The 26,690-nt window shown below is 42.0% G+C and overlaps 1 protein-coding gene and 1 long non-coding RNA gene across 8 annotated transcripts in view; one reads left to right on the forward strand and one right to left on the reverse strand.

The window, feature by feature from the left end:
• The window catches only part of LOC148873355 (DNA double-strand break repair protein), a 43,553-nt gene that overhangs the window by 7,616 nt on the left and 9,247 nt on the right, over window positions 1-26,690 (forward strand). For 3 of the 7 annotated variants that reach the window (XR_016107687.1, XR_016107990.1, XM_088972367.1), the window contains exons 3-4: window positions 286-319; window positions 23,384-24,971. Coding sequence is in view for 1 of the 7 variants with exons in the window: in XM_088972367.1 (XP_088828493.1) it covers window positions 286-319; window positions 23,384-24,971 (1,622 nt within the window). In the remaining 6 variants the exon portion in view is untranslated. Of the gene's footprint in view, window positions 1-285; window positions 320-9,210; window positions 9,341-9,441; window positions 9,757-9,865; window positions 9,961-23,383; window positions 24,972-26,399; window positions 26,461-26,690 lie in introns of those variants that run through there. The other 4 variants (XR_016108059.1, XR_016108190.1, XR_016108753.1 and 1 more) reach the window with 4 other exon arrangements.
• LOC148873356 (uncharacterized) lies at window positions 8,395-9,019 on the reverse strand. The gene is made up of 2 exons (XR_016109016.1): window positions 8,644-9,019; window positions 8,395-8,489 (listed from the first exon to the last, which is right to left on the reverse strand). It is a non-coding gene; the product is annotated as an uncharacterized LOC148873356 (long non-coding RNA).

The raw sequence follows: 26,690 nt of genomic DNA on the forward strand, positions 1-26,690 counted from the left end.
ATCCAAGCATTAGTAAATAATGGTTGGATAAAAAATTCTCTCATATTTTTCTTTGATGTATTGAACTATGGAGATCACTTTGGCACTTTAATTGCATTGACTTCTTTCTTGGATGTAGAGGATGGAAGATATATTTGGCATTATCATCGTAGCAGTATCCAATAGATATATATTTTAGATAGGTTTTCTTAGTTTACTTAACTGTAACTTGTCTATAATATACCCGCAGATACTTAATTGCTTGACATTTGACTGACATAATTATTTTTGGTGATGTTACAACAGGTCTTTGCCTGAATCCTTGCTAAGGGAGGATGATGTAAGTCCTTTTACTGTTCTGTGCAATACTAATCTCATTAAGAATTTAAGGATTATGTCATGCTTATCTAACACAATGTTTTAAAAACTGAACCAGATGTTGGACCATTTTTCCTTCTTGGTGATGGATTAACAGTTTGATCCAATATGACATTGCATTAGATAATGTCTCACTATTTCAGTGAATTCTAATTGTTTTAAAAAGGAAGTTGATATTTTGACAATTGATATTATGATATGACTTGATGTCATTAGGAAAAAATAGAGTAGAGGACAAAACATTCTCTTTGTTTTTATTATTTCAGTATTATTTTAATGGTCTTAAAAATGCAACTGACATTAGATATGACTTGACATCATAAAGATAAAGAAAAATTACAGTAAATTGAGATCAACCAAATCACTCTCTTAATTATATGTCAAGCTTTATGCCTTTGGCTCTCAATGGACCCATCTACCTTATGTTTCACCATGTACACCTATTGACAACTAACTGGAATCTTCCTTTTAGGAATCTCATCCAACATCCTCGTTCAGATCTTAATCACGGCATCCATCTTTTGTGTCAACGCCACCTTCCACTTAGGATCCTGCATTGCGCCTATGATAGCATGGGGAACAAACATAGAAGAAATATCAAAAAGAAAAGAATAGTAGAAAAGGTAATAGAACATCATAGGGCACATGATTACGTATGGGATAAGCAATACATGCAGAAGGAAAGGGCATGGCACATTGGAAAGAGTCAACAATTGGGTAAGCTAAGATTATTATCATTAGTACAAGATGGATCATGGAAAGAGTCAACAATTGGAGTTCGATTACTTCAACCTAGGTCTTTAGACTGGGGTGGTCGATTCGTCTCTAGTGCCACCTTCCTTCATTTAAAGTGTACCTGCAAATGTCACACACACCAACTAGACTTGGCAATTGGGTTGAGTTGAGGCATTTTTGGGTTATTTCAGGGTCAGCAAAGGCTAGGCCCTAACCCCCTTTTTTTTTATCAGCAAAATATATTAATTTATTAATGGGAGGTAAAAGTTACAATAGCTTGGGGATCCATCCGCCCAGAACATCAGAAGTCCAAAAACTAAATTACAATAGAGCCCAGAATAATTGCTGCCTCAAAACCCCTTGTTTTGCTAGAGTGTCAGCCATCCCATTAGATGTCCTGTGAATCCAATTGAAGGATGCATTCAGGTCCCCTCTCAAACTGTCTATCTCCCTTAAGGCTAGTCTGTACACTCATGGAATATTGTGACTAGAAGTGATCGAAGAGATAGCCACTTTTGAGTCACCTTCAACTTCCAACTTTCTGAAATTGGATTCCTTAGCAAGTTTTAGGCCTTGTAACAGCACCATCAGTTTAGCCTTGAGAGAATTCCCTTCTCCTATGGGTCCTGAATACATAGCCAGCACTTTACTCAAGGAGTCTCTAAACACACCACCAATACCTGCCATCCGGCTCATCCCCAGGTTTCCCATTGAACTCCCATCAAAATTTAATTTCATTTTCTCTCTTTCCAGTGGCTTTCATTCCATCATCTCTCTTTCCTTTTGTTTTGAAGAGTGAGCCACCTCATTCCAAGCCCTTATAATGTCAATCATTGAAAACAATGGAAGATGTCCAGGGCTTTTATCCAATGAGCCACTCTATTAATTCCACCACTCCTTTGACCTGATCTTCTCATTAAATATTCTTGCATTTCTCTCCTCCCAGATGGACCACACCACAATAGCTCTAACTGTCATCCACATTGTTCTTCCTCTTTTTGTTGGCTGTCTTAGGAAATTTGGGCTGAAGAGGCTCACTACATCCTGCGGAGCCATCCACCTGCAACCGAAAAGGGAACAAAAATACTCCCAACTATACAAAAGAAAAGGACAAGAGATTAGTAAGTGGGGAAAGGAATTCACCATTTGCAAAACAAAGAAAGCACACGTGGGGACAGAGTCGACAAACATCTATTCAATCTCCTCTTTTGAAGTATATAACAGGTGTTCACCTTTCCAAGAAAAACTTCCTAGCACAGTGCTTGAACTCTAGGTGGTATGGACTTACTCCAAATTTCTTTCACTGGGAAATTCTCTCCCACCTCCAAAGGTTGTATGAGTGAATTGAAAAATGAGGCACAAATGAAGATACCGTTAGGGGAGGTAGTGCATATTCTGGTGTCCTCCATGGTTTGGATCAAGAAAACAACCTGGAGTTTATCCAATAACTGAACGAGGGCCTCACACTCATTATCTCTTAGCCCCCTTCTGAACCCGAAATCCCAATTACACCCTCTTTAGAAAAAGTGGCATATCTTGAGACCGGACGATTTTTGTGGTCAAACACTGAATAAAGGCCAGAATAAAGGGAACTAAGAGGGGCGTCAACCCACACCTCACATCATACCTAATAAAATTGAGAAAGGTTGGGTATACTTTTTGGATTTCTTTCCATGGAGATCTTGAGGTAGAGGAGGTATCCACCTTTGCATACCAGCCATTGCTCATCATCACGCGAATGCTTTCAATGACCTTGTGCCATTGCCTATCTCTTTCCAATGGGAATCTACAGAGCCACTTCCCAATAAAGATGTATTCCTAAGAACCAAGTTCCCTATACCTAGCACTTCTCCTTTGGTTTACTAACTTGTTCCCACTTTACTAAATGGTCCCTCTTCTCATCCCCTGGCTCCCAGAGGAAGCCCTCATGTGCTTTTCTAGCTGACCTGCTATCCTAGAGGGTATTCTAAAGGTGGACAAGAAATAAGTTGGGAGGTTGCCTAAAGTAGCTCTAATCAGATTAATCCTCCCACTCATCGAAATGAAGTTCCTCTTCCAAAGGCATAGCTTCTTAGTGAATCTGTTGACCACTGGTTTCCAAAACACTTTAGATCTGGGGTTCCCTCTTAGAGGCAGTCCAAGATACTCCATAGGTCATTGTCTAACTTCACACCCTAGTATCTCCGCCAGACTACCCAAATCTTCCTTCTCCACGTTGATGCCTGCTATACAACTCTTTCTCCAATTCACCTTCAATTTTGAGATGGCTTCAAAGGAGTTAATAATCTCTTTTAAGTTCCTGAGATTCTCATGATCACCACCTTCACAAAAAAGAATGATATCATCCACAAACTGCAAATGAGAAATGACACGTCAAGATTTCCAATCCTCCACCCTCTAAACAGGTTGTTTTGATCGGCCTTGATAATCATTCTACTCAACACCTTTGCTATTAGGGTGAAAGGAAGGGATATAAGGGGTGACCATGCCTCAAACCTCTTTTTGCTGGAAAGAAGTCTCTAGCTACACCATTTATGAAGATCGAATAGTGCACTGAACACAAACAGCCCTTAATCCACAATCTCCACCTCTCCCCCAAGCCAATTCTCTCTAGAATCTCCAAAAGAAATGACCAATCAACAAAGTCATAGGCCTTCTTTATATCCAACTTACGCACCACACATTATCCACCCTTTTTCCTTATTTCTGCTACACACTCATTTGCTACCAAGATTTGATTAATTATTTGTCTCCCTTCCACAAAGGCTCCTTGAAATTGTGATATTACCAGTGGTAACACCTTTTTTAGTCTCCTAGCAAGAACTTTTTTTTTTTTATCAGCAAGAAATTTTCATTAATAACAGAGAAATTCAGTTACAATAGATAAAGATTGCGGAGAGACATTAATCTAAACTGCAATCTCCAGCAATCAGTTACAATTTTGCCCAATACAATGAAGATTTATTTGCCCCTTGTTTTGCTAGGGTATCTGCCATTCCATTTGCATCTCGTTTGACCCAACCAAACTGAGAGTTGATCCTCCTTGCAAGTATGTCAATTTCTCTGAAGATAAATTTGAGCTTCCAAGGTACTGATGTGATGTTTTTGGCCCAAGAAATGACCAATAGTGAGTCTCCTTCTATTTCTAAGTCTGTTGTTCCTATCTACTCAGCCATCTTTAGACCTTGAAGTAGGGCTAGAGATTCAGCCTGAATTGAGTCACCAAAACCTATTGGTCCTAAGTAGAGTGCCACCACCACACCGAGATGATTTCTAAACACACCCCCTATCCCTGCCCTTCTTGGGTTGCCAAGAGAACTCCCATCAAAGTTTAGTTTTAGTTTTTTCAGTGCCGGTGGCTTCCATTCCATACTTGCAAATGCTTTGAGTGCATTTGTTTGTGCTACTTCAGCCCAATTTCTTAGATCTCATTCGTGGAATAGTTTTTGAATCTCTCCATGGTCTCCACCCAATGTGCAGTTTTGATTTTTATGGCTTCAATAACTTCCTTCTTTGTTTTACTTTTTCCAGAAAAAATCCTTAGGTTTCTTTCCTCCCATATAGTCCATACTATAGCTGCTCTTGCTGCCTTCCATAAGCACTTTCCTCTTTTCTTCTGTTGACTCAGGAAAGAGGGGCTGAATAGACTTACCATATCCTGTGGAGGAACCCATTTGCATCCAAAGAGAGAGCAAACAACATTCCAAATACCAGAAGCAAAAGAACATGATAAAAGTAAGTGGGTTAGGGCTTCACCACAACCCATGCAAAGGACATACACATGAGGAGAGAGGCAATTGTTTGGCCTCCTTTTCTGTAGCACATCATAAGTGTTTACCTTCCCCAGGAACACTTTCCAACAGAAAGCTTGCACTTTTGGAGGGATTGGTTTAGACCAGATTTCTTTCACTGTGAGTGAGCAAACCAAAGAAAGATGCATAGGAAAATAAGCCATCAGAAGTTGGGGACCAAACTCTACAATCAACTATAGATTGGTCCAAGTAGACCCTCTCAAGTGTTGAGATCAAAAGCTCTAGAGACTCACATTTATTTTCCCTCAACCCTCTTTTGAATCCAAAATCCCAAGAGATAACCAAATTTGAAAGCAAACCAAACCTAGCAACATGTTTGTTTTTATGATTTGATAAGTAGTAAAGGTCTGGGAATTTGACCATAAGAGGCACATCCCCAACCCAACCCAAAGGTCTTCCCAAAATAAAGTTTTATTGCCACAACCAACATGAAACCTGATAAATTGAAGAAAGCTTGGATATACCTCAAAGATTGCCTTCCAGGGAGAATTTGGAGCTGCATTGAGGCTAGTTTTGCATCCCAACCATTATCTTTTTCACCATGAATGCTTTTAATGACCCTATGCCACAACCTATCTTGTTCACAAGGGAATCTCCATAGCCATTTCCCTAGAAGGGCCTTGTTTTTCTTTAATAAGTTCCCTATACCTAATCCACCCCGCTCCTTAGGTAACAAACTTGCCCCCACTTCACTAAATGATCTTTCTTTTCTTCGCCTGGTTCCCACAAAAAGTCCCTCATAATCTTCTCCAAATTCCTAGCTATTTTCACCGGGATCTTAAAGTTGGAGAGGAAATAAGTGGGTAGGTTTGCTAGTGTAGATTTTATCAAGGTGATTCTTCCCCCCAAGGATATATAATTTCTCTTCCACATTGCCAACTTCTTTGTGAACCTCTCTAGCACCGGTTTCCAGAAGCTTTCAGCTTTCGGATTCCCACCCAAGGGCATACCTAAGTATTCTAGAGGACAATTTTTCACTTCACAGCCTAGCAGATTTGCCATGGCTTGGATGTCCCCCCCTCCCCCTTCAATGTTGATTCCAGCTACACAACTTTTTCCCCAATTGACTTTCAGTTTGAAGGCCTATTGAAATTCATCCACCGATCTTTTTAGATTCCTTAAACTGGATTCATCACAGCTTTCATAGAAAATGATTATGTCATTAGCAAATTACAAATGAGACACCACCACTTTTGATCTACCCATCCTCGAACCTTTAAATTGGTTTCCTTGGTCAGCCTTGGTAATTTGTCTACTCAAGACCTCGGCCGGCCACAAAAGTGAATAAGAATGGGGATAAAGGATCACCCTGTCTTAGTCCTCTTTTAGCCTGGAAGAAATCCTTTGTTACCCCATTCATCAAAATAGAAAAATGTGTCGAGCTAATACATTCTTTAATCCACATCCTCCATCTTTCACCTAACCCCATCTTTTCCATAAGATTCAATAGGAAGGACCAATCCACCATATCATAAGCTTTTTCTAGGTCCAATTTACAAATCAAACATTTGCCACCCTGTTTTTTCTTAGCTGCCACACATTCATTTGCCACTAAGATTTGATCCACAATTTGTCTCCCTTCTACAAAAGCTCCTTGGTTCTGAGAGATAACATAGGGCAAGACAGTTTTCAACCTACTAGCCAAGACTTTAGCAATGATCTTATACAAGCTACCCACAAGACTTATCGGTTTGTAACTTTAGCAATGATCTTATACAATCCTTGGGGGTTTTGGCCTCCTTTTTTGGCACTGAAGTAATAAAAGTTGTATCTGCTCCAGGGGATAACTTTCCTTTTTGATAGAACTCCACAAATACATTCATTAATTCATCTTTCAAGATTTCCCAACAATCCTAATAGAAAGCTATTGAAAATCCATCTGGCCCCGGAGCTTTAGATCTATCCATCGAGAAAATTGCTTCATGTATCTCCTCAATACTGAAAGCTCTTTCTAGGAGGTTAGCTTCGGATTCTGTCACTCAGTCCCACTGTAAATCTCCCAATTCTGCATTGTTTTCATTAGAGGATGCAAAGATTGACTTAAAATGATCCATGAAGCACCTTTTAATTTCCTCCTTTACATTTACTACTCTTCCCTCCACCTCTATACTGGAGATTTGGTTTTTCTGTCTTCTCCCCTTTGCTAGGGAGTGGAAAAATCTGGTATTTTCATTTCCCTCTAGAAGCCATTTACACCTAGATTTTTGCCTCTAAGAAATTTCTTCCTTTCTTAGGATCTCTTCCAATTGCACATTTTAGTTTCATCTTTCAGCTCTATCCTCTAGCCCGCACTCTTTTCGGGCCTTCTTTTGGTCCACTTCCTCTATTTTCCTGGCTAATTCTTCCTTTATGACCTCAAGTTTTCCAAATTCCTCTTTGTTCCACTCCTTGACCTTTTCCTTCAATCTTTTCAGTTTCTTGGAGAAACTCACCACTTTATCTCTAGCCCTTATTCCACCTTCTAACCACCATTCTTTTACCTTTTGCAAAAAATTTGGAACTTCTAGCCACATATTCTCAAATCTAAAAGGTGTGGGTCCTCCAATAAGATTTTCTTGGTAGAGGCTTAAGGGGCAATGATCAGATGTCACTCTAGGTTGGGCTTTCAGTGTTAAGGTTCTCCACAACTCTTCCCAATCCATGGAAGTGTCTCATACTAGTTGTTAAGGGCTGATTGGGGTTGTTTGTCTCATTTGTTTATCTTATTACATTAAAATCCCCACCCAAACACCACGAACCCTCCCAAATGCCCCTGACTGCAGCTAGCTCTTCCCATAATGTATTCCTCTCTCTATATGAATTCGGGCCATACACATTAGTCAACACCCACTCCCTTCCATCACTCCTCTTGGCTTTTATTGATATTGAGTATTGTCCTATCAATTCCTCCTGACAATCAACTTACTCATTCTTCCACATTGTAAGGATCCCACCCGAGGCACCTCATGACAGGGCAAAAGACCAACTTAGATCCCTGCTAGTTTAGATACTTCTTATCCACCTTCTATCCAAATCCGAAAGCTTTGTCTCCTGTAGCATGACTATTACCGGTCTCTCTTTTCTTATCACATTCCTAATAATTCTCCTTTTCTTTGCACTTCCTAGACCTCTTACATTGCAATAAGGAACCTTTATTCCACTTTTTTTTTTTTCTCAACCGGATCTTATTTCCAATTCCTATTCTCCTCTTTTTTTCTCCTTTTTCCTATTTACAAACTTCTCATAGGAAACACCACAAGCCAGCCTATCCACCTCATTCATTCTCCTCTTTCTTTTTCAGTCATCTTCAGCCTCCTTTCTGAGATAGACCTTCCCTTTGGTGAATTTCCCTTTGGCGTCTTTTCGTTCCTTTCCTTTTAGTTTGGGTGTCTCTACAGATATTTCTCCCTCATCTAACCCATAGAATTTCTTTTCCTTCTCTTATGCCTGCAACAGCTTCATTTACCCCAGCATCCTTCTCCAAATCCATCACATGAATCAATTTCACAAGTTGTTCCTCCTTTTTGTCTTTTTCTCCTCCCCCACCTTCTTTTATTATCGTACATGGGTCATTATCCGCCACCGGTGAAGTTTCAACAGCTGGAACTGCAAAATCCAAAGGTTGATGATTACTAAAGGATCAATACCAAATGAATTTTGACAGTAAAGTGGGGACGAAGAAAGAACTGGATTGAGAGGAAGGGGGAAAGAAACTCCTTGATCTTGAATCTGGTTTTCATCGATTACTCCAAAGACAAACCTTGATGGTTCAGGTTCAGGTACAGTGTCCACCTGCGCAGCTGGGGTAGCTGTTCCTCAAGTGGTTCCATGGTCGATTTGCAATGGATACCCATCTCCTCAAATCTGCTACCCTGTTTTCTATTTTCTTCTCTCTCTGAGAATCACCTGTAGGCCTCCCACTCTCCGCAGTAGAGTTACCATCCCCCGTATCCTGTATCTTCAAAATTTCTATACCAGCATATCCGATAAAGAGCAGTTCAGTCCCGAGAGCTTCAAAGTCTGTGAAGTTGCAGGCCTTTGTTGAGTTAATGCTGCCTATACTTGATGGCAGGTCTCCATCATCTTCTTCCACATCTCTCAAAGCCTCCCATTCTGAGTCATCTTCAGAGTCTCCTTGTGAGATCCTATTGTAGCGAGGGATCGACTTCTCAGGTGTCATGGAGTTCTCTTCAGTAGCTGGCCTCCATTGAAGCTTCATCCCAAGCGCCGATGACATGCCGACAACCAGAGAAAGAGGAGGGTGGATCTCTGATTGCCGCCTTTGTATGGGGACGAGACGAACGAACAAAGGCCTTTGGGGACGATGATAGACCACAATCATCGTCCCCCAAAGGTGCACAGGAGTTGCACACATGATTTTTTAAAGGGTCACGTGACCCGACTTGAAACTCAAGACCCGGCTTGAGATGGCCCACCTTTAGATTTCAGCACTCCACGTAAGATTTCATCTGGGCCGTCGGATCCCATTTAAATTTTTTTGAAATTACTCCCTTGAATGTTAATAAATTCTGCTTAAATCTTTCACGTGACCTTTCAGTTCCACCAATATTTTGCTCAACTGGGCCCTTTGGGCAGTCCACCCAACTGATGCCACATGTTCTCCAACAGTCCACGTCAGCACCTTCTTCAACCTCCGAACTCTTCCAGAGAGATGCTTCGACTTCCGACGCCAGCCACACCATTTTCCAGCAGTTGTCGGCGAAAATACCCAGGCTTCTTGGGATTTTTTCCAATCTTGCTCCTGCCACTTTGAGTTTTACCACTAGAAGATTTTGCATAGAAAATCCTTCCAGAACACCTCCACAAACCGCCGCAATCTTGTGGAAGATGTGTTCCTGCCACAGATTAAAAGGTAAACCTAGGATCTTGATCACTAGGGTTTTCTGAGAGATTTTTACTTCGTTATAGGAGGGCGACCAATTTTCTACTGCAATCTGGCCAAGTGAAGTTTCAAGTATTCTATTTTCACTCTGGAGTTGGGCCATGTCCAGAAGTGCCTTACACTTATCAAACGGGATTAGGGTGATTTTCTCCTTTGGCTGAAGCGACTCCACCAGTATGTACAACACTTCTTGCCAATCTTCAACCTCTTTTTTAAGTTTTACAACTTTCCTCTTGCCCCAGTCCGCATTCCTTCCCTCACACATTACTTTCGAACTGGTTTCAGTAGAGAGTACTGAAATGGGAAAGAACGAATTATATTGCTGGTTCGTTTTCCCAATTATTCTCTCACCTATGACCCCTGAGTTAAGTTCTTTACTTCTATCTTGTTCTTCGTTGTCCAGTAACTCCCATTTTTTCTGGTTGAATTCATCAAGTGCTCCAGAAACCGTTCTCCACCCCTGTTTAGCTTGTCCCTCTGTTAGGCATATTATCTGTTTTCTCCCCTTGACAAAAAATTCTGTTAAAACTATAAATCCTCCATTTCTATTCCTTTTTTTGCTACTGTGAATCTCTTTCCTTTGTAAGTCGTTTCATTTCCCCATCCTTGTGTTCTTTCCGCAAAAAGTAGACCATCTACGAAACCTTTTAACCAGTCCACCACTTCTGAGTCCATTATAATTGTTGCTCGTCGGTCTTCCCTTATTTTCAGATTTTTCTTCCTTCTGTTGGTTATTTCCTCCAATAGAAGAAAGTTGGTTATGGAACCTAGGGAACTACCCTAGGATATGTGATTTTTACTTAAAAAAATCCATTGCCTAGGCCCTAGCCTCGCCTTGGGGCCTTGAAAACGATGACAGGAGCATAACTTACAAGAAACAAAATGAGAACATATTGGTCTTGTGGTTTGAGGCACCAAAATCAATTGTTGAAGGTCTAAGAGCAGAGGCATGCACCCAAATACAAACCTCACTTGGCAAAAGTAATGAAAGGAGCACTAGGACTAGGTCCAGAAGAGGTGGAACCTGCACCAATTCTTAAGATGGACAAGTGTGCTTGGGCTCCTTACAATAGTCACACAGAACTTCTGCCTTCTCAATATTAATACTTTTTTTTTTTGAAGAAGATAAGGTATTATTTTGTTGAGTTTTGGCCTGATATTACTTGTTTTTATTTACATAACATAGTTAGGGAGTTATTGGGCCTAAGAGTGCTTATTCAGTTCTTGCAAGTAGCCAACTTACTAAGGGCATACTTGTCTTTGCACCCTCTTTTATTAGTGAGTATATAATCTAATGAAAGGGGCAGCTAGACCTAATTTTAGCTTCTCAGATTCTCTTCTATCTCTCTTCTCTTTCTTTCTCAACTGAAACCTTTTCTTCTCTTTCTTTTCTTCTTTCTTTACAGTTTTTATATCAAAACAGGTCATCCAAACTTTTCCTACTGATTTATTAAAGAAAAAATAAGGTATACAAGGAGTATACACTAGGAGTTCCTACAACTCCTCCAAAAAAAAGGAGAGAGCCCACTCCACACACAAGCTGCCATCTCCCAATGAACAAAAAGAGACCAGTACACCAAAACAACTTAAATAACTTTAAAAGGACCTGGCCTACAACCTAGATGCCAAATGGCTAGAACATGTTAGTTAGGCAAGGGGAGAGAAAAAGAGGCCATCCATCTTAGCGGTGCAATTGGTTGGGTTGGGTTTGGGTTGAGTTTCAACCCAACCCATCTAACCTGCCAACCCATTAATGACCCAGTTATATAAAATTAAATGGGTTGGGTTCAGCCCAAACCCACTTTAACCCAATCCAACCCGCCCAAACCCATTAATCTTAATACTTATGGACTTAAAAAATAAACTAACCCTCTTTTAACAAATAAGTTGGTCATAGCTTGGTGGTAATTGTAGTTACTATTTACACAAGTGGTGAAGGTTCAAATCACATTACATGCATGCTATTTTTACATGTGAAGCCATTTGACTATGTTTGGATTTTGGGTTTGACCGAACCACTTAGGTTCAAACTGGTCGGACTGTTTAGATCTAGATCAGTCTAGTCGAACAGGACCGGACCAGTCTAGTCAATGTTGGATTGACTTGAATCGATTGACCATATTAGGTTTGTGCGTGGGTTTGGGACTAAACTGACTGACCCAAAGCGGTTCAACGTAAGTAAATCAGGTTAGTCTGGATTCGGGTCGGGTTGTGTGGATATTGGTTGGAACCAACGGTCCAGACCGAGCAAAGCACATGGACACGGAACCATCCCGCCTGGAACCGTTTCAGATTCGGGTTGATCGAGATTGGTTTGAACCAGGTTGGGTCGAGATATGTGAAAACTGGTTGGACCGGGCAAAGCAAGCGATATCGAACCATCCCGCCTGGGGTCTATTTCGGATTCAAGTTGACCCGGATCGGTATATGCTAGGTCGGGTTGGACCGTGTTGAACTGGTTCGGACTCGGGTCAAATTGATTTGGATTTATGTTGGGTGAAGTGTGTTGATTCTAGACAAAACTAAATCTAGTCAAATAATTAATAGAAAATTAATGCATTAATTATAAATTATTTAATTCAAATGAAGAAAATTAAGAAAAAAGGTTAAGGAATTAATACTTATGTTTGTAATGGTTATCCACAACCCAACCCAACCCAACCCAACCCATTTAAATGGGTGGGTTGGGTGATGGGTTGATAACACAACCCGCCAAGTAAATGGGCGGGTTGGGTGAAAAATTGCCACCCCTAATCCATCTACCTCTCCCTCTTCTTTCTCTACTCCTTACACTACGCTTAGACTTGAGCCTGGGCCTACCGCTGGGAGGCTTTGTTACTCTCACATCATAGAAAAACTCAAGAAGCTTCGATTTCCAACACCCTGAGAGATAGTCCAAACTGCCACCGGACCAATCTGAACCATTACTCTCGAATTCTGGCTCTTCTTCAGGAATCGAACTACCATCCAAGTCTTCTAAAACAGTAGATAGCCCTTCAAGCTCTTTATTTTTGAACCACTCTCTGGCCTACTCTTCTTGGTTAATACAAAAGGTCACCCCTAGAAGGTTCCCAAAATTTAGTGTCTTCTCTAAGCGACTCCTAAAACCTTCACTAACTCTTGACCTGCAAATCGGGTTGCTTGCCTTATAGGTTGTTTCTTCATCTGGATAGAGAGGAACACAACCTTCTTTTAAGGTCCACAAAGGAGGGCTAGTGGACTCTAGACCAGACACTGCACCTGATACAACAAGGGGCTTCGACACAAGGTTAGGCCCAAGAATGGGCTTAAACCGCTACCAAATGGTTTCCAACAGAACCAATGACTGAGAAACCTCATGAGAGGTGTCCAATGAAGGTGTAAACCGTTTGCTGGCGTCCAAACACTGAGCCTCCAAAGATGAGTGCTAGGATGAGAGAAAATATTTTGATGGGCCTATCAATGCCAAAAATCTAGGTGGACATGAAGCCCGACAGGATGGTCCTCCATACATCCACGAACACGAATGGAATTCCAACCTAGAAAATCCACGCACCAATTCAAAATTCAAATTGTTCGTCCAAGTACCATCTTTCTTAGGAGGAACCAACAACTGCTGCCATGGAACGATCTGGGAGTTCACCACGGTAGATCGTTTCGGTCGCCCGATGGGAGGTGGGATGAACCCAATCCCCATCCATGTGAGAACACTTAGACAGATTCTGGCCACAATGTTTCTTGCGTCATTTTCTACGTAGATGCCTAGAGCCGCTATTACCTGTAGGCTCGGTCTTAGATATGTGCAGGTCAGGTTTCACATTCAAATGGGGAATTTGATTTTCACCTGTGTTTTTCCCCTGAAAACTGGAGACTTTTCCGTATCATGGACGCTACTACTGCTCGAAGTCCTTGTAACAAAGCACCAACCCTCTATCTTGCCAATACCATCTTCCATGGCTAATCTCAATAGGTAATTGGAACCCAAAACATCCAGTACCAAGAATTTTGGGATGTCTCTTACGGATCCTTGCTCCATATCGAGATTCATAGCAAGTCCATCCTTCTCCAAGAAAGATTGTTTGGACCCGCTTCGATGAATCCTCCAACGGCATCACCAATCTCCTTAAAAATTGAAAACACCATGTATGCAGGGGAACCCTGAAAACTCTAATCCACTAATGTCCAAATTTGAGTTCTCGTCTTTCGCTGCACCCAATAAAGCTCCATCTGGACAAAGAAATGTGAACGTCGTAGAAAAGGGACTTACCAAAGTGCAGCACACCAACCGCTTTTTCTCTGTTGGGAAAACTAAGAGCATTTTGTTCCCCTCCATTTGTCTTGCTCATAGTTTCTCTGGCCTCCCCCACCAACAGGATGCCCAACTCTCTACTTCACTGGGAGAGGGCCTTGAAAAACTGGCAACCAGACATTATTTGAGAAAAACTTCACTCTCCCTTAGACCTTCTCATAGACTTCTACCCTGAACGACGCTCCGTGGACTCTTACCCGCGCTTTCCCTTCTTCTGCAAGTCCCTTAATACTCTTTCCTCCATTACCTAGCTTGTATCTAAAAGTAGCAAGAGCAGGATGGTCTCTCTTAAGAAATTAGTCCATGGCAGCTCTATGTTGAATAGTTAAACCAAACTCCGGATTCAGCTTTGCAAAGAACTCAAACATAGTTCTTCTCTATTTCTCTCCTATACTAATTAGCATTCGTAGGGTTCTTCCATTCAGGAGCCTCAAATGATCTCCTCTCAATAGCCTTTAAAGAAGAGAAATACATGTCCACTCCTATTGTCTCATACTACTAGTGTTATGGATGCATTCCTCGGGAAGAAGTATCATCGTCGCTGGCAGCAGCAGGAACCTGACCCACCGCCAGCAGCAGCAGTGATTCAATGATTCTCATCCTACCCAGTTCGGCAACAACAGTCTCATCTAGATTAGATTAGATCATCTTGCTTGTTCTTATCTTATTGTTCTTATCTTATCTTATTAGTTACTTATCAGATTAAGATTAACTTATCCTATCCTTAGCAAGATAGAACTGGAAGTCTCCCTATTCAGCAAGGAGACTCCCTAGGATTAGGACTCTTGTAATCTCCTATTTAAGGAGACACCATTATTGAATGAGGATATCGAATATTCAGTTGGTGATCTTTTGAACAAATCACCAAGGCGCCAAGATAGGTTCATCAAGAGCAGGAAGGAACAAGAGAAAACAGGAGGTTTTCCCCGTGGACCGACCCGTGACGAGATCCTATTCTCGGGCCCTTAACAACTTGGTATCAGAGCAAGGCGTCATGGGAGATCTGGAGCGGCTGCCATCCAGGGTCCATGACCTCGAGCACCAACTCGTGGAGACCAATTCAGAAGTATGTGAGATCAAAGACGAAGTAAGGGAGCTGCGACGTTTGATGGAGTTACTCCTTTCTAGCAAGGAAAGGAACACTGAAGGGGGGACAGCTACTAGCGGCCGCCAACCAGATCTGTCGGAGTCTTCCGACGAACAACAGTTCGTTAGCTAAGGAGCCGCAATCATTCCCAAGTACAACAGGTTAGAATTTTCGTCGTACAATGGCAATAGAGACTCCTTGGGCTGGCTGTACCGGTGCAAGCAGTTTTTTCGGAATCAACGAACAGACGACCAAGATAAGGTAAGTCTTGCCACCTTTCACTTAACAGAGGAAGCACAACTTTGGTTCTATCGGTTAGAACAAGAAGAACCCGGGCTCAGTTGGCCCCAGTTTAAGTCCTATTGCCTTCTTAGGTTCGAACCTTCAATGACCAGCAACCCCCTAGGCGAGTTGATTAACTTAAACAGACCGGCACGGTGGCAGAATACCAGCGCCAGTTCCAAACCCTTCTCGCGAGGGCGTCCTCAGTGCGACCGGACCAGCAGGTGGACATTTCACGACTGGGTTAGCAGAACCCCTGCGGGTGGATGTCGAAATGCAGAATCCCCCAAATTTGGTTACAACCATGAACTTAGCCCGCGCGTTCGAGCGCAAGCTGTAGCTCAGCCATGAGACCTACAACATGGGTCGTCCACTGAACTCATGGGCACCCCCAAAATCAGCGATAGCGACCCCCTCTTCTACAACCAGCCGGGAACTGAGATCTCACACAACCACCACCTCTAGATTGGTGACAAGTGCGGGAAGCAACATGGCCACTCCACCCATTAAGCGTTTGACCAGGGTAGAAATGGAAAAACACCGAGCGAGAGGCCAATATTTCAACTACGATGACCTCTACTCGGCAAGACACAGGTGCAAGAGGCTTTTTTGCCTCCTAGTCGATGAACAAGTGGAGGATGAAGAAGAACCCGTCGTATTTGAGCCAGAGATCTCTCTCCATGCGATCACTAGTATTAAAACCTCTCAGACCATGCAGTTACAGGCACAAATAGCAGATAATCCGGTGCGCATTCTTGTCGATTCAGGGAGCACACACAACTTCATAAGTGAACATGCTACCCTTCAGTTAAAACTACCAATGGAACTCCAGTCACGACTACAAGTAGCCGTCGCAAACGGTGAAAGAGTTCACAGTTCGGGAATTTGTAAGAACGTCCAAATACAGGTCAATTCTGAACTATTTTCTGCTGATTTATTTGTACTCTCTTTGGATGGGTTCGATATTGTTCTTGGGGTCAAATGGTTAATTACCCTAGGCCCGATTTTATGGGACTTTAGCGCACTCACAATGACATTCCACTTAAATGGGTAGCAAGTTTTGTGGCACGGTTGCAAGGTTAAAGAGAAGACACCACAGGTCCATGCACTTCAGACAGAATCGGCGGCCATGGAAAGACTCCTCGCTGAGTTTTCAGATATATTCCAGGAACCCAAGGGACTCCCTCCTCCCCGAGCATGCGACCATCGAATTCCTTTGGTGGCGGGTTCAGAACCAGTCGTTGTCCGGCCTTATCGCTATCCTCACCTACAGAAGGACGAGATAGAAAAACAATGTACAGAGATGCTGAAACAAGGGATCATACGCAAGAGCCACTCCCTTTTCTCTTCACCGGTTTTGTTGGTGGCAAAACAGGATGGAACTTGGAGGTTCTGTATTGACTACAGAGAGCTCAATGGCCGGACGATCAAGGATAAGTTATCTATTCCCGTTGTGGACGAACTGCTGGACGAGCTGCATGGTGCTCAGTACTTCTCTAAGTTGGACCTCAGGTCCGAGTATTTCCAGGTTCGCATGGCTCCCAGTGACGTGAAGAAGACTACCTTTCGGACCCACCATAGCCACTTCGAATTTTTAGTCATGCCATTCGGTCTCTCCAACACCCCATCCACTTTCCAGTCATTGATGAATGAGGTATTTCAGCCCCATCTGCGCAAATTTGTTTTAGTATTCTTTGACGACATCCTCGTTTATAGCAAATCATGGGTAGAGCATGTGCACCATCTATGGACCGTTTTCGAGCTCCTGTGCCAACACAAACTCTTCCTCAAACGGTCCAAGTGCTCCTTCGGGGAGCGACAAGTTCTTTATCTCGGCCACGTCATCCACGGGCATGGTGTGACGGTTGACAGTTCCAAAATTCAGGCTATCAAGGAATGGCCCAAGCCTCAATCAGCCAAGGCCTTACGCGGGTTCCTCGGATTAACGGGTTGCTACCTTAAATTTGTACAAAGTTGTGGACTGTTGGCCGCCCCGCTAACCAACCTGTTAAAGAAAAATTCCTTCCGGTGGGATGACGCAGTCGAGGCTGCTTTTTTGACACTAAGAAATGCCTTGTCTTCCACCCCAGTCCTGCAATTACCAAATTTCGCTCTCGAATTTACAGTCGAGTGCGATGCCTTTGGAATGGGTATCGGGGCCGTGTTACAGCAGCAAGGGCACCTAATTGCTTTCTTCAACCGCAGACTGGCCGACCGACATCTGAAACTTCCAGCCTATGAGCGCGAACTAATCGGTCTAGCTTGAGCCGTCCAGCACTGGTGGCCGTATTTGTGGGGGCGGTCGTTCGTCGTCAAAACTGATCATTACAGCCTCAAATACCTGTTGGAGCAACGTCTCACCACTTCCCCTCAGCAGCATTGGATTAGCAAACTGCTCGGGTTCGATTTCCGGGTGGAATACAAGGCGAGAACCTCAAATCGCGCAGCTGATGCCTTGTCTTGGAGAGATGAAGACGCGATGACTCTGTGTAGAATTTCCCAACCCCGGATCTCTCTGTTAGACGACATCAAGAAGGCAACGCCACAGTCTCCGGAATGGTCGCTCCTGGTCCAGAAGATCCAGTCCAGCGCTGCCGACTCCAATTGGTCGCTTCAGGACGGGTTGGTACTATATAAGGGCTGGGTACATCTTCCGCCAGACTCCCCGTTGATTTCCACCATCATCACCAACATCCATAACTCCACCCATGAGGGCGTTCAAAAAATGCTACACCGCGTCCGGGCTGATTTCCATTGGCGAGGTATGAAGACTTCTATTCGGGATTTTGTCCAGAATTGCTCCACGTGCCAACAACATAAATGGGAAAACCTACACCCGACAAGCCTCCTTCAGCCCCTTTTGATCCCGACACAGATTTGGGCCGACATCTCCATGGACTTCATTGAGGGTCTTCCCAAGGTAGGCGGCAAATCGGTCCTCTTCATGGTGGTAGATCGCTTCTCTAAATATGCTCACTTCATTCCTCTATCACATCCGTACAATGCCACTTCAGTTGCCCTCGCCTTCTTTATGCATGTTTTTCGCTTACATGGGTTACCAGAATCCATCTTCAGCGATAGGGACCCGGTTTTCACTAGTGCCTTCTGGAAGGAGTTATTTTGGCTACACGGCACCACCCTGGCCTTCTCCTCAGCTTATCATCCACAGTCCGACTGTTAGACGGAGGTGGTAAACCGCACGATCGAGATGTATCTCCATTGCTTCGTAGGGGATCAACCGAGACGGTGGATGGATTGGCTTCCTTGGGCCTAGTGCTGTTACAACATGGCCTACCATTCTTCCCTTGGCATGACTCTCTTTTGCGTCGTTTATGGCCGGGACCCTCCTCGCTTGCTGTCCTATGTGCCCAGTTCTACTCATTTGGAAGAAATTGATCACTCCTTACAAGAACGCGACGCCCTCCTAGCCAACGTCCACCTTCGCTTACAGCAGGCCTAGCTCCGCATGAAGCTCACCTATGACAAGCACCATCGGGAACTGTCGTTCAAACCAGGACAATTTGTTTGGTTAAAACTTCAGCCCTACCGGCAATGCTCCTTGCGCCACAGGGCTGCCCCAAAATTGGCCCCTAAGTTCTATGGGCCCTTCAAGGTTCTATGGCGGATTGGCAGTGTGGCCTACCAGCTGGAATTGTCGGAGAATAGCCAGATTCATGATGTTTTCCACATCTCCTTGCTGAAACCATTTACGGGTGTTCCTCCGGACCGAGTCCCCTCCTTGCCACCCTTGAAAGAAGGCAAACTTGTTCCCCAGCCTAAGGCTCTCACCCGCTCTTGTATCAATTGAGGTATTCTTGAAGTCTTGGTGGAATGGGGTAGCTTACCATCGGCCGAAGCCACCTGGATCCCATTGGTAGAGTTCCAAGCCACGTATCCAGAGTTCGAGCTTGAGGACAAGCTCTTAATCCAGGAGGGGAGTAATGTTATGGACGCATTCCTCGGGAAGAAGTATCATCGTCGCCAGCAGCAGCAGGAACCTGACCCACCGCCAACAGCAACAGTGATTCAATGATTATCATCCTACCCAGTTCGGCAACAATAGTCTCATCCAGATTAGATTAGATCATCTTGCTTGTTCTTATCTTATCCTATTGTTCTTATCTTATCTTATTAGTTACTTATCAGATTAGGATTAACTTATCTTATTCTTAGCAAGATAGAACTAGAAGTCTCCCTATTCAGCAAGGAGACTCCTTAGGATTAGGACTCTTGTAATCTCCTATTTAAGGAGACACCATTATTGAATGAGGATATCGAATATTCAGTTAAGAAGTGAGTTAGGAGAGTTGGTGATCTCTTGAACAAATCACCAAGGTGCCAAGATAGGTTCATCAAGAGCAGGAAGGAACAAGAGAAAACAGGAGGTTTTCCCCGTGGACCGACCCGTGGCAAGATCCTATGCTCGGGCCCTTAACAACTAGCCTTTCTCCTTAACTGATAGTGAGGGTAGGTAGCACTAACTTTATCCCAGATGTCTTTGGCTGGTTGTAGACAAGAACATATAATTCCTTGCTATATGGGGCTACATAGAGCAAATCAGTCATGACATAACCAGTCAGTTTTCTTGTTCCCATTTGAAATATATCGGGTCATCCACCTAGGGTTTGGGTTCCTTCCTGGTAAGATACCCAACTTTCCCCAACCTCCAATGGACAACTTAGCTGATTGTTCCCATTCCAAATAATTAACAACACCATCTAACTTTACAATTGTAATCTGAATATGGGAGAATAAATATATGGAATTCTGCCAAATTCATTCAATTTGTAAGGTATGACACTTGCTCTGGGAATTCAGTTCTCTTCTGGGAAGACACTTGGGTGGGCAATCAACCCCTAAAAGATCTTTTTCCTTCCCTTTATTCTCTTTCCCTTTATAAAAAGGAGGTTATTTCTGTCTTTCTCCTCCCTCTGGTATTACCTTTATCCTTGAACTAGGACTTTGGTTTTCGTAGGGGATTAAGGGAGGCTGAGTTTGGTTGTGTTACTGAACTTCTTTCCATCTTAGACAATATTTGTTTGGACCCCACTTCTCCTGATAGAAGAGTGTGGACCCCTATTCCCAAAGGTTCTTTCACTTGCGCATCCTTCTTCAAATCCCTCTGTTCTAGTACCTCCCTTAAGTGTTTATCCCCAATCTGGTGTGTTTTGTGCAAATCTCATAGTGAGGATTGTTACCACTTACTGGTTTCTTGTTCTTTCGCTGCAGCTCTCTGGGATTGGATGTTTGTTTTGTTTGGATATAGGTGGAATCAGCCAATAGAGGTAAAGTTCTTGTTTTCTCCATCTACCTTTGCTTGCCCAACATAAAGAGGGAGCTGTATATGTAGATGTTTCAGAGCAGCCACCCTATGGACAATTTGGGAAGAAAGAAATGCTAGAATCTTCCAAGAAGAGATCCTTTACAGAAGTGAAGGAATGTATTTTAACCAGAGCTATTCACTGGCTGAAATCCTCGACTTTGTTCAATTCTTTCTCCTTTGATGACATTTGGAGGAATTGGGATATAGTTTCACACACTTCGGTTAGGAAAACTAGGGCTGCAGCAATTTGGGTAACTCCTCCAGAAGGGGTTATTAAACTAAATTTTGATTGAAGCAGTCAAGGTAACCCAAGACCGTCTGGCATAGCCTGAGGAATGAGAATGGCAATATTATATCTTTATTCTCTGGCCCGGTGGGAATAGGGGATTCCACAAGAGATGAGTCGTTGGCCACAGTACTAGGAATTCAGATTGCTAATCCAGACTCAGTGGAAAACCTATTAATCGAAGGGGATTCTAAGTTGATTGTGGGCTGGCTGTCAAATCCAAACTCATTTGCTTGGAGTTATAGGGATCACATAAAAAAAGTTAAATGTTTAATAAGGCACATTTTGTGTAGGGAGGCAAATACTTTGGCTGATTATCCTGCAAAACAAGGGTCTACTATGGATTGGTTATTTTGGGCAGCTTTGTAATCTTTTTTCTTTGAACACTTGTAATGATTAAGGGAGGCTGCATCTCATGCCTCCCCAACTCCCAAGGGATGCTTGTAAAGTTTTATTCTGACTGATTAATGAACTCATTTTCAACTATCAAATAAATAAATAAATAAATACCTACTCAGGTACCTCACCTAGCAGCTTAAGCCTTTATGTTGAATGGTTCCTCGATATGGTAGCAGAACCTATTTGACCAAGTGGTCTAGTGTTTGATCCTCATGCCCCCCCCCCCCCCACCCAATTACAATTTATTAAATTTCAGAAAAATGTATGGATGGGCTTGTGCTTGTCCATGCTTCAAGCCCAATATGATTTTGCATGAAAGGGCATGATAGAGAATAAATACCTATTAAGGCTCCTCACCTGATCACTTAAGCTTTTAGGTTGAACGGTTCCTTGAGATATGGAACTCTAACTAGTTCCCACATAGCTATGTATTAAAAAACACTAGTTCCCACATAGCTACTGTTCCCAGACTTGATGTCTTTTGAGGTATCCATCTCCAAGAACCACACGAATTGTGAAACACAAGGAGCAGAAATGAGATGAATTAGAGCGACACTGATGAGTAACAGAAATCATTACAGCCACCAGAAACACTTGTGGATCAGCCAGTCCCACAAGTCAATCTCACACAGCCCCCAAAAAGATTGTGGCAGCTGTTAGCAACTCAGTTGCAGACTGGGTTCTGGTCTATCCAGTTTTTAACCAAGTTTCTAGAGAGGATTTGGATGATAGATTAGGGGATATGTTGGAATATGCAGGTGATACCTTATCATCTCTCAGTTTGTAATCTTTTTTTCTTCTTTAATGAAATTTCTTTTTATCTTCAATAAAAAAGCTAAAAACAAGGCTGATGGCAAATATGGTGTAGTAAATACACAGCCAATCCCACAAATCAACCATAGAAATTGACCCCATTAAAAAACAGAAACAGCCTTGGTCAAACCAGAAAATAGAATCTTTTCAATCCTCTACCACTTTCAGAGGAACCTCATAAACTTAGGAGTAGCAACCTATTAGACTTGAAAAGTGTAGCTTGGATAAGGGTAATTCATATCAACTGTCCTAGTAATATATTTTAAGATGTAAGCCACTGTATCCATAATTGAATGGTGTGTTGAGATGGCGTTATGCTTTTATATAGAAAGCTCTCATGGCTTGAGTTGCATAGGTGCCACTTTTTATGTGCTAGGAGTTTTTGCATCTATGTTATACTTTTGATCATTAGTACACTTACATTAAAGACTAAAATGCGGGTTTTAATCAATAATCTCGTTTGACATATGACAGTGATGTGTATAATGGCACAAGAAATGTAGTTTATCAGCATGAGCCTTTTACCACCTATGTCTATCTGCTAGAAGTCTATTGTTCATTTGGTGCTTTGCTTTTAGGCAACTTCTATGGTACTGGGAAGTTATGATGCCTGAAAAACTTTAACCAATCAGAATTCAACATGAATTTGAATGAATACCAGTTAATTGGTTAACCATTGGATGGTACCGGTTGTTTGGTTATCAGTTAACTTCTAGAGGTCTACTGCTAATTTGGAGCTTTCTTTTCAGGCAATTTCTATGGCACTGGAAATCTATGATGCCTGAAAAACTTTAACCAATCAGAATTCAACTTGAATTTGAATGAATACCAGTTAATTGGTTAACCATTGGATGATACCAGTTGATTGGTTATCAGTTAACTGCTAGAGGTCTACTGCTCATTTGGAGCTTTCTTTTCAGGCAATTTCTATGGCAGTGGAAAGTTATGATGCCTGAAAAACTTTAACCAATCAAAATTCAACATGTATTTGAATGAATACCATATAATTGTTACCCATTGGACTGGTTGATTGGTTATCAGTTATTTAGGTTCCATACCTTTTTCAGTACAATGGACTTCTTTACATTTGCAATTGTAACACAGGTTCTGATTTTTCAGGTTTCCTTTGATTCTGTAAAAACATGTATTGAAAGAGGCTTTGAAGTATTTGGTGAAGAAAGAGTGCATGATGTAGCTCAGGAACATTTGCAACTCTTCGACACCAATATGATGCCTGCCAATATGGTGCCGATTGTTTTTTCTATGCTTGACGACTTGAACAACAATGCACTTTGCCTTTTAGCCAATATAGTAACTGGAAGTACGGTCAAATTTGAGAAAACTCGTTGGAGGATGAAAAGGGTCATTAAAGAATATCTCCGAAAGATACTCAGAAATAAAAGCTGTAAGGATTATAATATGGAAGTGATAAAAAAGCTATCTCAAGTTTTGAAGGATCCACATAATTTTCAGAAGAAATTGAGACATACGGAACCCTTATCTCAATCTTCTCGCACTGCTGCTACTAAGGTACTGGAGGGGCTTGAGGACATGCCTTTCCAGGCATTGAGTGCAATGCGTAGGAAACTTAGAGGAATTCAAGGTGGTGTCCCCCAATTGAAGCCTCCAAAATCCGGGTGGAGCCGAGAACGCTTGATTGACCAAGTGAGGAAGATATCTAACAAAATGCTTTCTGAACTTGGTGAAGCTGATGAACTTCAGGGGCCGTTAGCTAAAGCCATGGCTGTTGCAGACTTATCATTTAAGCTGACAACAAGGTGTCAGGATTCCTCTATAATGAAGTTTTGCCAGTTCTCACCAGAAATAGAGGCCTTGCAGAGAGAGGTTCTAAATGCCATATGGATGACTAAAAGAGTCAAGTCATCAGAGTTGAATGAAATGCTACTTTTGCTGGACCCAAAGGCAGAATCTCCAAATCGGTCTTTGCGGACAGGTATTAGGAAAATGCTGATTGAGTATCTTTTTGATTGTAGTGATATGGATGTCATCCCAAAGCCATTACTAGAAACTCTTGATATTATCAATAAGAGTAGTAGAAGCACAGTGCATATGCATTTTTCAAAGGAGGAAATAGAAGAAGAGATAGAATGTGTATTAAGTGTGAGCAGTCAGACTAGACAGATTATATGGGACTTGTTGCCCGACCATGAATTTGATCAAGAATTTTCTGATGCATATATGGAGGAGTTGGAAGAAAGTGATACAGATGGTTATGATGATAATGAGCAGCAATATCCCAGTGAAATGAAAATAAACCAATTCTATTCAAATGATACAAAAGGCCAAGCTGAGGGCATTGGGGAATCAAGAGAGATCGATTGCACTATACCTACAACTTCAGCTGTTCTAGATGGAACTGTCCAATTCTCACTGTTCAATAGAAACTCAAATAATGGATCAACTAGGGGATCTGAGCCGAAGCATCTTCCTAAATTTAATTCTGCAGACCTGCACGAAGTCTGTTCTTCCTCTTCCAACCAGGAGTTGAACTGTCTGAATGAGATGCAGAACATGACTGAAAACAAATACTTGGCTATCCAAGAAATTTCTGATCAGACAAGTTTGCTTGCCTATAAACTCATTGGTCATTTACTGGATGAATTTTCACAGATACAAGATGTAAATTTGGATTGGAGTAAGAGAGCATATCTGAGAGGAGGAGATTTCATTCCAGCAGATTCCCAAGGTATTAAAAAAACATTATTTTTTACTAAGAATTTACCTATACAGCAAGCATAGAGGCCTAGTTTTTTTTTTTGCTTTGATGGACACGGGAAGTAGTATCATTTGATGCTATGCTATTAATATGAATTTTTTAGAAGTTGGACAGTAAAACAAAGGTAGCTTTTATTAGATTGAAGGTGAATTGATACATTGGACTATCAGTAATCTTAGAGTCATCTGATCTTAGTTTATGATATGTAAAATCAATTAGGTGGCCTTCTTGCTGAATTGTCCTGATTGAGGCATGGGCTGGCCATATGAACATGGACCCCTTACTATATCTTAACTACCTTAGCAAATTTAGATTACTTGTTAAATGTAACATTGGCATGTTCTTAAAATGATTTTGTAATTCAAAAATTCAGATACTAAGAATGGGAAATATAAGGGACCTACTTTGGAAGACCAGAGGGTGGGCCTTGGCGCAATGATTGGGTTGCTCCATTATGACCTGGGTAACCAGGGTCCAAATCTTGAAACAGCTTCTTTGTATCTGCAGGGGTAAGGCTGCATATATCTGCCCCTCCCCAGACCCCGCATTGGTGGGAGCCTCATGGATTGGGCTGCCCTTTTTTTACTTTGGAAGACCAACTATTGAGATGATTTGTAAAATAGAAAGGAAAATAAAGTTAAGGAGACTGTATAAAAACAGTTATAGTTGGAGGAAAAAGAATAGGAAGAACATTTTAGAAATTGAAATGATAAGCAAGAATTCACCATTTGTGAAAGTGAAAGACAGCTTGGCTTGCTCCAACTGTTTGGCAGCACACCAATGTCAGTCTTGTCAAGATAAACTCTCCAAGTTTATCCAATGGTTAAGAACATTATAAACTAACACGAGTCTCATAAGTGTCCACTTTAAGGGGTAATTCATAGAAAAACATACAATCATTAACATGAAACAATAATGTACTTTATTCATTTACAGATAAATGTTTATGTACTTGAATCTGATTGGAGCTAAGGGCATAAAATATCTAACAGGGTAAAGTCATAGTGTACTTCAATACCACCCTATTATCCTAGATCTAGAAGGTGAGTTATACAAGGACTCTAAGCAATGAAATGTACGAGAACATCCTGAAAGCTAGAGCCACTGGGCCACTACATTGCCAAATTGTACCAGGTCTCTTCCTCTACATAAACCTTATTCCTGGTTCTCTTCCTCTCCAGGAATAAGGACTCACACTGCTGTTGTACACTTCAGCCCTTCTGAGAGTCCATCCTGTAGAACTCTTAGTAGTATCTTTTCCTGTTTCTTGCTATCTGTTAAATCAATTTCTTAAACTATAGTTATTGCTGTATTTATTTTTTTCTCACAAGAGGAAATTGAAGGAACTCCAGGGTTGAACTTTAAAGAATGTCTTATGGCTTATTGCTTGCACCTCAGATTCTGTCGGGGGAGGGGGCACTGACGGAAGGATTTATCTATAGGGCATGAAATCAAGCAGGTTAGATGCAAGATCTGTCCCACTCCATACCATATTTAGGAGATATGGATCATCACATATGATCTCTATTTTATTCTGATTTTCCGATTTGGATGTGGACTGGATTTTGTGGATCTGCTTCAGATCTGAACCATTTAATGCCCTACCAATTTGTCTTAACTATGAATTTCAAAGACTTAGATTAATTTAGTCCGTGGATCTTATATGTTTGATCCCTCTGTTTGTAAGCT

Source organism: Nelumbo lutea, chromosome 1 (genome assembly GCF_056320005.1).
Source record: "Nelumbo lutea isolate HS-2025 chromosome 1, American lotus-T2T, whole genome shotgun sequence".
In the NCBI taxonomy this organism is placed as follows: domain Eukaryota; kingdom Viridiplantae; phylum Streptophyta; class Magnoliopsida; order Proteales; family Nelumbonaceae; genus Nelumbo; species Nelumbo lutea.